The sequence below is a fragment of the Scatophagus argus genome, chromosome 24 (assembly GCF_020382885.2).
Source record: "Scatophagus argus isolate fScaArg1 chromosome 24, fScaArg1.pri, whole genome shotgun sequence".
NCBI classification, from domain to species: domain Eukaryota; kingdom Metazoa; phylum Chordata; class Actinopteri; family Scatophagidae; genus Scatophagus; species Scatophagus argus.
This window is the reverse complement of record NC_058516.1, coordinates 796183-806659: the sequence shown is the minus strand read 5'-3', so window position 1 is coordinate 806659 and position 10477 is coordinate 796183. Positions and strand designations below refer to the sequence as shown.

At 43.6% G+C, this 10477-nt stretch overlaps 1 protein-coding gene and 1 pseudogene across 1 annotated transcript; one reads left to right on the top strand and one right to left on the bottom strand.

Moving 5' to 3' along the window:
- Positions 1-175: 175 nt before the first annotated feature.
- LOC124055234 (zinc finger protein 501-like) lies at positions 176-2607 on the top strand. Its single transcript, XM_046381858.1, has 2 exons — positions 176-643; positions 805-2607. The coding sequence occupies exons 1-2, from the start codon at positions 472-474 to the stop codon at positions 1980-1982; spliced, it is 1350 nt and encodes a 449-aa protein (XP_046237814.1). The 5' UTR covers positions 176-471; the 3' UTR covers positions 1983-2607.
- A 4781-nt stretch (positions 2608-7388) lies between these two features.
- Positions 7389-9272, bottom strand: LOC124055250 (annotated as a pseudogene).
- Positions 9273-10477: the final 1205 nt, after the last annotated feature.

The window sequence follows — 10477 nt, the reverse complement described above, 5'->3', positions numbered from 1 at the left end:
TGACATTTGTATTTATACTTCAAGGATCTGGGTATTTCTACTAATGTTAATTCTGAACAAAGACAACTGGACCTTTAAAGAAAAGCTTGGCACTTTTAATTTGAAAAGCACAGATGTTGACCGGAACTAAATGTACTTCCTGTGGCTAACATGCTAACTTATTTACTTAACAAATTTGTTACAAATAGTCAGAGTGAACCGACATATTTTGTATGTGTGGATAAACGTGTTTAAGTCGAGTTGCGTCAACTTTCGGGATGTTTCACCGCAGACTCAGCTCACGTTAGCCGACATTGCTAAAGGGAGTTAGCGTAGCTTGCTAACAGGAAACAGCCGGAAGTGGAACATCTGAAATTTCTCCCGGTGTCCTACGAAGCTAATGGCGCTAAGTTAGCCTGCTAGCTGGAAAGAGACGGAGGTGAACGGGATCTGTTTCTCTGGAGGAAAAGTTGGTGCTGTGAGTTTGTAAAAATGTCTAAAGTCCAAACGCTGAGAGCTTTTGTCAACCAGCGACTCACTTTGGCCGCTGAAGAGATTTTTGAGCTGTTTGAAAGAACGATAGCAGACTACGAGGAGGAAGTTTGTCGACAACGCAAACTACTGGACGCTGTTCTCCAGCCTGAAGTCCGCTTACACAGAGCCGGTTTGTCCACTTCACTTGTTCCTCTCACTTTAAACTGCTGGGGTGGTCGAATATTCACACACACAAGATTCTCCAGAGATAAAACACACACACACACACACAGGTAAAACTGCAAAGTAGGTGGGAAGTGACGCGCGTATGTGTTTGATTTTTGTCCACAGACGTGGAGCTGCGGTCGGTGAGTGAAGGAGAGGATCCCCCTGAGCGGCAGGACTGGAGCCCCAGTCTGGTCCAGGAGGATCCACCAGAGCTGCCACACATTAAAGAGGAACAGGAGGAACTGTGGACCGGTCAGGAGGGAGAGCAGCTTCGAGGGCCGGAGGAGGCTGATGTCATGGAGGCCACGTTCACTCCTGTCTCTGTGAAGAGTGAAGAAGACGATGAAGAGAAACCTCAGTCCTCTCAGCTTCATCAAAGACAGACTGAAGAGATGAAAACAGAAGCTGATGGAGAGGACTGTGGAGGACCAGAACCAGCCAGGAGCTCAGATCCAGATACCCAACCAGATACTGACCACAAGAGTTCAACCTCCTCTGACTGTGAGACTGATGACAGCTGTGACTGGGAGGACAGCAGAGAACCTCGGTCAGGTTTAAACCCTCTGCAGGACAATGAAGGACATCAGCAGAAACACAATGGACTCCAAACAGGAGAGAAACCATTTAGCTGCTCAGTTTGTGGTAGAAGATACCTCAGGAAGAAATCGTTAAGGGATCACATGAGGCTTCATTCAGAAGGAAAATATTTCAGCTGCTCAGTTTGTCAAAAAACTTTTCAGTGGAGGAAACATCTTGTGCGGCACATGAGAGTCCACACGGGGGAAAAACCTTTCAGCTGCTCAGTTTGTAAAGCAAGTTTCAAAGTCAGCAGCAATTTGTCCCAACACATGTGGATCCACACTGAGGAAAAATCATTTAGTTGCTCCGTTTGTGGAAGAAAATTTTCACAAAAGCCAGCTCTGAGACAACACATGAGAATCCACGCAGGAGAGAAACCTTTCAGCTGCTCAGTTTGTGGTAGAAGTTACCACAGGAAGGACACGTTAACGGATCACATGAGGCTTCATTCAGAAGGAAGACGATTTAGCTGCTCAGTTTGTCAGAAAAAATTTCAGTGGAGAGGAGATGTTGTGACACACATGAGAGTCCACACTGGAGAAAAACCCTTCAGCTGTTCTGTCTGTGGAAGAAAATTTTCACAAAAGGGACACTTGAGAGAGCACATGAGAATCCACACTGGAGAGAAACCTTTCAGCTGTTCTGCCTGTGATAAAAGATTCACTCGGCATCATCACTTAAAACATCACAAGTGTGTCGGTGAGAGCAGCAGGAGTAAATGAAGCTGCAGAGCTGCTCGTCGAGCCACTTTGTTCCAGCAGGATGTGATTAAACACTGAACAAGTTTGACTTCTAACGGGTCCCACATGCTCTTCTTTGTTGTCACAGCGTTTATTTCAGTGTGTTTATGTGTTTCATACCTCTGAGATGATCTCTCATGCCCGTCATGTCAAGTTGCTCTGCTGATTTTTTGTTTTTTACAGTTTGGGGAGCTGATTTATCTAATTTTGTTTTGATCTTTTCTGTTTTATCCAAACAGTCAATAATCAGCAGATGATTCCAGAATGAAAATAATCTTTAGCTTCAAAATAGTTGAAAATGAGCTCAGCCAAGCTGCAGCACAGCAACAGTTTGGTGCCACCTGGTGGTGGAAGGTTAAACTGAACTCTGTGGTCGATGTGTGAGCTGCTCATCACAGAAGGAATACATTGTGAATATTACAAAAGAAAAGAATAAACATGCAAACTATTTCACATTTAAATGTTCCGTACAAGTTCACAGTACCTGAGTTATGCTGACAGACTGAACGATCCAACAGCACAGAAAACAACTGCTGCTTAAACTGAAGTCAAATGTTCCTTTATACTAAGTGTCCATATTTATAATAATAAACATATTTTGCTGAAATGATGCAGTTGGACTCTTTTGTAAACCACTCCAATGTAAATAATCATAAGGTATTAAGTTGTCAGTGGAAAGTCAAGCAGTCAGTGCACACATGTGTAAGAGTACTCTGATCCTACCAGGTATAACAGTGAATATAGGAATACTATGTAGTATAATTGTGTAGTTTGAGTTGTCTGTTTTGATGTATCACACATTAATTTGTGTAATAATTTATACATTTTGCTGACATTGTGCTTCTGTACTGTTTTGTACTTTACTTTCTGGCCTTTGTATTTATACTTCAAGGATGTGGGTATTTCTACTAATGTTAATTCCGACCAAAGAGAAATGGAAGTTTAAAGAAATGCTTGGCACTTTTAATTTGAAAAGCACAGATGTTGACCGGAACTAAATGTACTTCCTGTGGCTAACATGCTAACTTATTTACTTAACAAATTTGTTACAGTTAAAGTCGGAGTGAACCGACATATTTTGTATGTGTGGATAAACGTGTTTAAGTCGAGTTGCGTCAACTTGCGGGATGTTTCACCGCAGACTCAGCTCACGTTAGCCGACATTGCTAAAGGGAGTTAGCGTAGCTTGCTAACAGGAAACAGCCGGAAGTGGAACACCTGAAATTTCTCCCGGTGTCCTATGAACCTAATGAAGCCGTCTTAGCCTGCTAGCTGGAAAGAGACGGAGGTGAACGGGATCTGTTTCTCTGGAGGAAAAGTTGGTGCTGTGGAGGCTCCGAGCAGCTCCTTCAGCAGCAGACTGCTACACCCTCAGTGCAGGAAGGAGCTTCAGCAGGTCCTTCATTCACACTGCGGTTAGACTACAGCTCAACAGTCTGGTCCTCTTTTCCTCTCTTATGAGGACTTGGATAGAGCTGTATAGTGTACTGTGTTTGCTGTACTTTGTAAATTGTTAATTTATTTGACCTTTATAGTTTTTGTAACTGTTTTTGCACACTTCTTGCTTTTGCACTCTTTTTCTGTTCTTGTGAGCTGTCACAACAGGTGAGTTTCCCCAGTGCAGGATCAATAAAGTTCACCTCATCTTCTCTTAAAGGTACCCTTCATCCTACAGCAGCACCTCTGAATATACGTGGTTTCCACTGTATAGGAAGACCGTCAAAATCGTCATCTGAAACTTAACAAACTTCAAAGTAAAATGTCCTAAAATGACAGTTTTTGTGTCTGATTTTTGTCCACAGACGTGGAGCAGCGGTCGTTCAGAGAGGAGGACCCTCGGCCCCAAGGCGAGGAAGCCAAACCGCAAAGAACAAGAGGAGCACATGGAGCAAACGTTCGTTAAAGTCTCGTTACTTCATGAAATTTTGAGTGTGTTTGATGTGTCTGTGTCGTGTTGTTAAAATGTCGGTTAAGTCAGAACCGTGAGCTATATTTGCATGCTTATTCTCACTTCACATTTTCGGTAACCTAATTAGCCAAACTAACTTGGTAGAATTTTAAATTAAGTTAATCTGACCAATTTAACAACAATTCAACGGAAATTGGGTGATTCAAACCCACAACCTCTGAACATCGGAGCAACCGCCCAACACTCGGACGTACAGGATGTAACAGCTTGGAACTGTTATCTTGAGCTTTTCATTCTTTTGGACCTCACCTTAACAATTATTTGAGAAAGCTGGGATTTGAACCCATGACCTCAAAACTTCAGACAGATCTCACATGAGGAGCAGTCAAATCAGACAGGTTTTTGCTCTCTCTGTCATCAACTCAAACAGGCCACAACAGGCAAAAGAACAGAAAACCCGTGAAAACCTCTGAAAACAAAATCAGACTGTTTTACACAACACTTTGATTTAGGTTATGAGACTCAGTGACTTTTGAAATCCAGCAGCCAAAGTGGAAACCTGGTGTCTCTTTTAAAGACAGTCACATTGGTCCTCCAGAAGGACACGGAGAGACACATGTCTTTATGGTCATGTAATGACAGGAAAGGAAGGGATTTGATCCAACAACCTCAGCAATCCCAGGCAACTGTTGAGCTCACTGAGACAGCTTTTGACACAACACTGAGACTTGAACCCACGCCATCACTGGGCAAGTGAGCGCTCACGTGACACGGTCAAACTGAAACGTTGAGTTGCTCGTTGGTTCCGTTGATGTTGCAGGTCACTTCCTGTCAGCGTTGCCGTGTCGATGAGAAAAAAAATCACAATTTATAATCAGACAGGCCACATTACATCAAAAGCAAGCAGAACCGAAATCCTTCATTCACGTGGGAGGAGTAATGCGACATTGTTTGGAGGAGCGTTCTGATTATTTACACTGGAATCGTTTACAAAAGAATACAACTTTATCATTTGAGCAAAATATGTTTATTATTATAGATATGCATACTTAGTCCAAAGGAACAGTCGGGTTAAGTTTAAGCAGCAGTTGTTTTCTGTGCTGTTGGATCGTTCAGTCGGTCAGAATAACTCAGGTACTGTGAACTTGTACAGAACATTTAAATGTGAAATAGTTTGCGTGTTTATTGCAGCGTAGTGCTTTGCTAAGCCGCCCTCCCATTCTCACAAGCCCATTTTGGAGCACTGGCTCAAGTAAATGCGACTGCTTTTTCTCACTCCAGATGTTCCACTTTTCAGTGCAGCTGTTTCACCACTGAAGCTTTCCAGTTGGCAAAACTGAATGATGGCACTCTCACCTGCAGAAGTATCTTCGAGAGACAAGGTTTGACCATCCAGTGTGGCTCTGAATGCTCTCTTCTCCTTTTCAACTTTGTTTTGTTGTTGAGTTATGTCAAGCCCATTGCTCGACACAGAAGCTTCTATGTCCTTCCTCTTCTGACTCAACAACTGCAACACCTTTCTCACCTGGAGAAACCAAACTACTGAAGTCTTTAACCGTTTCCATGAAGAGGAGTAAGTTAGAAGCTGAGTTGTTGCATCTGATGCATCTTTGAGGATCACAGTGTTTACTATGGCCTCTCCTTTGACCTCTGGGTCATCACTGCTGACAGAAGGGGGCTCCACAATGTTACCAGGCCATTCGGTTCTATTCTTGAAGAGACAGTCTGGGCCATGGATCCATCTGCTCAACTTTGACCCAACAAGAGGCCTCATCAGCTGGGTTCTGTTTGGTTTCCACGTACCTCCATTGTGAGATGACAGTAGCTTCTCTTATAGCAAAAGTCCTGTTGGCCACAAGGGTGTGAAAGCGCTTTGTTTCGTTCCAGATGTACTTTAACACAGTTGTGCTATCTGTCCAGATGACAGAACTGTCCAGCTTTAATTGCAGCTCTGCTTTCAACATCCTGTCGACCCTTGCTGCAAGCACAGCGGCTGTTAGTTCCATCCTTGGACTTGTCACTTTCTTTACTGGAGCAACTTGTGCCTTTCCTAGGATGAAGGCCAAGCGAACCTGGTTCTTTTCATTCTGCAGCCGAAGGCAGGAGACTATGGGCCCATCCTCGCTGGCGTCAGAGAAATGATGTAATTGGGCTCTTGTGAGCTGCCTGAAATCTTTGGACTTGATGCATCTTGGCACGCTGTATGTGCTGAGCCTTTTTAGATCTTCTAGACACCCGACCCACTGCTGCTGGTAACTTTGAGGGATGCACTCATTCCAAATGTAGCTCAGTCTGCAAAGGTGTTGCAACATCGACCTGGCAGGTAAGGTAAAGCGGACCAAAAATCCAATGGGGTCGTACACTGAGCTTATGACAGACAAAATACCCCGTCTTGTGAATGGACTGACATCTTGAACCTGAAGGTGTCGGGTTCTGCACACCACTGCAACCCCAGTGTTCTCTCAACAGGGAGAGCGTTTCTGTTTCCTTGGTCTGTTTTTGCACTTCAATGGATTCCAGCATTGACCTGTTGTTGCTGATCCATTTTACCAACCGAAAACCTCCCAAATGACATACAGCTGTCAGGTCTCTCACCAAAGCTGTGGCTTCATCTTCTGAAGGCGAGGACTTCAAGCAGTCGTCCACATAAAAATTGTGCTTGATGGTATCAAAGCCGTGAGCTGGGAACGCTGCCTTGTTTTCCTCGGTGGCATTTCTGAGAGCAAAACGAGCACAGCTGGGCAAAGAAAAGTAGGAATTCAAAGTTTCTGAGTGATGTCATAAATAAAGGTTATGCAGAGAGGGTGCCAGAACACCAGCTGGAAGGAAAAGCAGGCAAAGTCTGGGACATCCCACATAATGGACCATCCAAAAAAGGGGACCTTGAGAGTGTTTGATTGTGGTGCAAGCTTCAAAGGCACCTCACTCAGCAGTCGGTTACTGCAAGGACCGGACTTGACAAATTCTCTGCTTGGAGTCCTCACAACCACACGCCCACACTCATACACACAAACATACACAAATGTAAACTGGCTACAACATTTATTCTTTTCTTTTGTAATATTCACAATGTATTCCCTCTGTGATGAGCAGCTCACACATCGACCAGAGTTCAGTTTAACCTTCCACCACCAGGTGGCACCAAACTGTTGCTGTGCTGCAGCTTGGCTGAGCTCATTTTCAACTATTTTAGAGCTAAAGATTAATTTCATTCTGGATTCATCTGCTTGACTGTTTGGATAAAACAGAAAAGATCAAAACAAAATTAGATAAATCAGCTCCCCAAACTGTAAAAAACAAAAAATCAGACACATAAACACACTGAAATAAACGCTGTGACAACAAAGAAGAGCATCCGTTAGAAGTCAAACTTGTTCAGTGTTTAATCACATCCTGCTGGAACAAAGTGGCTCGACGAGCAGCTCTGCAGCTTCATTTACTCCTGCTGCTCTCACCGACACACTTGTGTTTTTGTATGTGAGGGAATCGAGTGAATTTTCTATCACAAACACTGCAACTAAATGGTTTCTCCTCCGTGTGGACAGTCATGTGTCGTTTAAGATGCGTCTTGTGTGCAAATTTTTTAGCACAAACTGAACAGCTGAACGGCTTCTCCCCTGTGTGAATTCTCATGTGTGTTGACAAATTACCAGAGTCTTTGAAACTCGCTTTACAAACTGAGCAGCTGAAAGGTTTTTCTCCTGTGTGAACTCTTAAGTGTGTGGTCAAATTTGAACTTTGTGAGAACCTTCTACCGCAGACGGAACAACTGAAGGGTTTCTCTCCTGTGTGTGTAATCGAGTGCTGTCTCAGGTGTTCCTTCAATGCAAATCTTCGTCCACAGATGGAGCAGCTGAAAGGTTTTTCTCCCGTGTGGACTCTCATGTGCCTCACAACTTGTCCTCTCCACTGAAAGGTTTTTTGACAAACTGAGCAGCTGAAACGTTTTCCTTCTGAATGAAGCCTCATGTGATCTGTTAAAGAGTTCTTCCTGTGGTATCTTTTACCACAAACTGAGCAGCTAAATGGTTTCTCTCCTGTTTGGAGTCCATTGTGTTTCTGCTGATGTCCTTCATTGTCCTGCAGAGGGTTTAAACCTGACCGAGGTTCTCTGCTGTCCTCCCAGTCACAGCTGTCATCAGTCTCACAGTCAGAGGAGGTTGAACTCTTGTGGTCAGTATCTGGTTGGGTATCTGGATCTGAGCTCCTGGCTGGTTCTGGTCCTCCACAGTCCTCTCCATCAGCTTCTGTTTTCATCTCTTCAGTCTGTCTTTGATGAAGCTGAGAGGACTGAGGTTTCTCTTCATCGTCTTCTTCACTCTTCACAGAGACAGGAGTGAACGTGGCCTCCATGACATCAGCCTCCTCCGGCCCTCGAAGCTGCTCTCCCTCCTGACCGGTCCACAGTTCCTCCTGTTCCTCTTTAATGTGTGGCAGCTCTGGTGGATCCTCCTGGACCAGACTGGGGCTCCAGTCCTGCCGCTCAGGGGGATCCTCTCCTTCACTCACCGACCGCAGCTCCACGTCTGTGGACAAAAATCAAACACAAACATAAAAACTGTCACTTCCTGTTCATATTCAACCCGCTGACGGCACTACTGTCTTAAATGTGTGGAGAAATGCTGCAGTTTGTCCAAACTAAAAGTATATTGTGAGCTTTGCTTTCAGTCAGAGCAGAGATGCCATGAAAGGTGAAGCAGACGGCTCTGACTCAATGTTCATGATACGTGCACATGTAAACCCACCAGGTCAGAGTTCAAATGGTTTCACTGAAGCAAAGGATGTGAATGTTGTCCCAGCCGTTCAAAGTGAGAGGAACAAGTGAAGTGTACACACCTGCTCTGTGTAAGCGGACTTCCGGCTGGAAAACTGCGTCCAGTAGTTTGTGTGACATTTTCACAAAGTCACAGCAGCATCTTTTCCTCCACACACTCCGTTAAAACCAGTTTGGTCACTCCGACGTGCTGCCAAATCCCGTCCGCCTCCGTCTGTTTCCAGCTAGCAGGCTAAGTTAGCTTCATTAGCTTCGTAGGACACCAGCAGGTAATTCAGATGTTGTGTCTCCGGCTGTTTCCTGTTAGAAAGCTATGCTACATTTCTTTGGCATTCTTGGTTAACGAGAGGTGAATCCGGACTGATTCCACCTCGAAAGTTTACATAAAGTCCACTTAAACAAGTTCCGCCGCGCATACAGACTGCTGTCACTAAGCTTGTATCTTATTGTAGAAGGTAGCGTGTTCGCCATAGGAACTACACTTTCTTCTTCAGGTTATTCCAACTACATTTTCTTCCGCTGACTTTCAAAATAAAAGTCGCGTAACTTATTTCATCATCCTCAACAATTAACAGTGTGAGAATTATTTGGATCTTTACCTCAATTAAAAATAGAAAAGCCACAAAGTAAAGCTAAAAATGCATTTCATTAATGAAAATATTAAAACTCATATCTATATCTAATATCTCAGAACTTTGGGGATTTTCTTTATTATGTGCGTTACAATGAAAACGCGTATTACGTGTGAACCAGCAGATCTTGTATGTATGTATGGGTGAAGTGGTTAAAGTGCACTAGACAACAATCCAAAATGATTAACATCTGAATTATCCCCTGATGCTAATGAGGCTAACTTAGCCTGTTAGTCGTAACTGGACTAACCTGACGACGCCTGATTTGTCCAAAGAAGAAGAAATACCAGCACCATCCGTCATGTTGTTGGATGAGACGTTTACTGTCAGAAAATAGTGCAGGACACAAGCCTTACCACTAGAGGGAGCCAAAGAAGCGCAGACGAAAAGCACCGGAAAAGTGACAACTTCTTAAATGTCTTCAAACGTGTTTTACACATTTTTACACGTTTTCATGTCTGTGTTTATGTACTTTTCTTTATGAAGTGCTCTATAAATTATTATCTATTCAGCTCAGCAGCCAGTCCTCCGTCTGCCAGTTTTTTCTCCTCTTTGTTCATAATTAAAACGTTTAAAAAACGTTTAAAATGATCTCCACTTAATGCTGCTCATGAGCCTTAATGTAGCCAGACTACTTTGTGTGAGAATTTTTCAATGTGTGGTGATGAGTAAAATCACTTCTTGTTTTGTTTGCCTGACATTTGTCTCCCATAAATAGGAAGACAGAAACATGTCCCATTCCATGTCCATCAGGTGCATTTGAGCCCCTGTCTTGTGATCTGGAGTCAAGTGTGTCCCCGATCGTGTGTTGAAATACAGAGGAGTTAATTCAGTACTTGTGCTAAACTGTTGCTTTCCAGATATAAAGTTATCGTCTCAGTATTGCAACATACTGTGATGTTCACTTGGATTTATCAAAGTAATCTGATTGGCCGTGGCAGCTGTTTTCTTCTTCGCTGTCTGTAACTGAGATAAACCATCAATTCCTCCTTTTGCACTGAAGATGTTTGTGTTTTGGCTCAGCGTTTGCAATGAAAATGCCGAGCCTGAACGCACCTTTGACCGTCTGATCAGTCTTACATTCATCATATTTCATTCGTAAATGAAATACGAACAGGCCAAGCAGAGTAGAGACAATGCAGTAAAAGTATGTCTCGTCCCT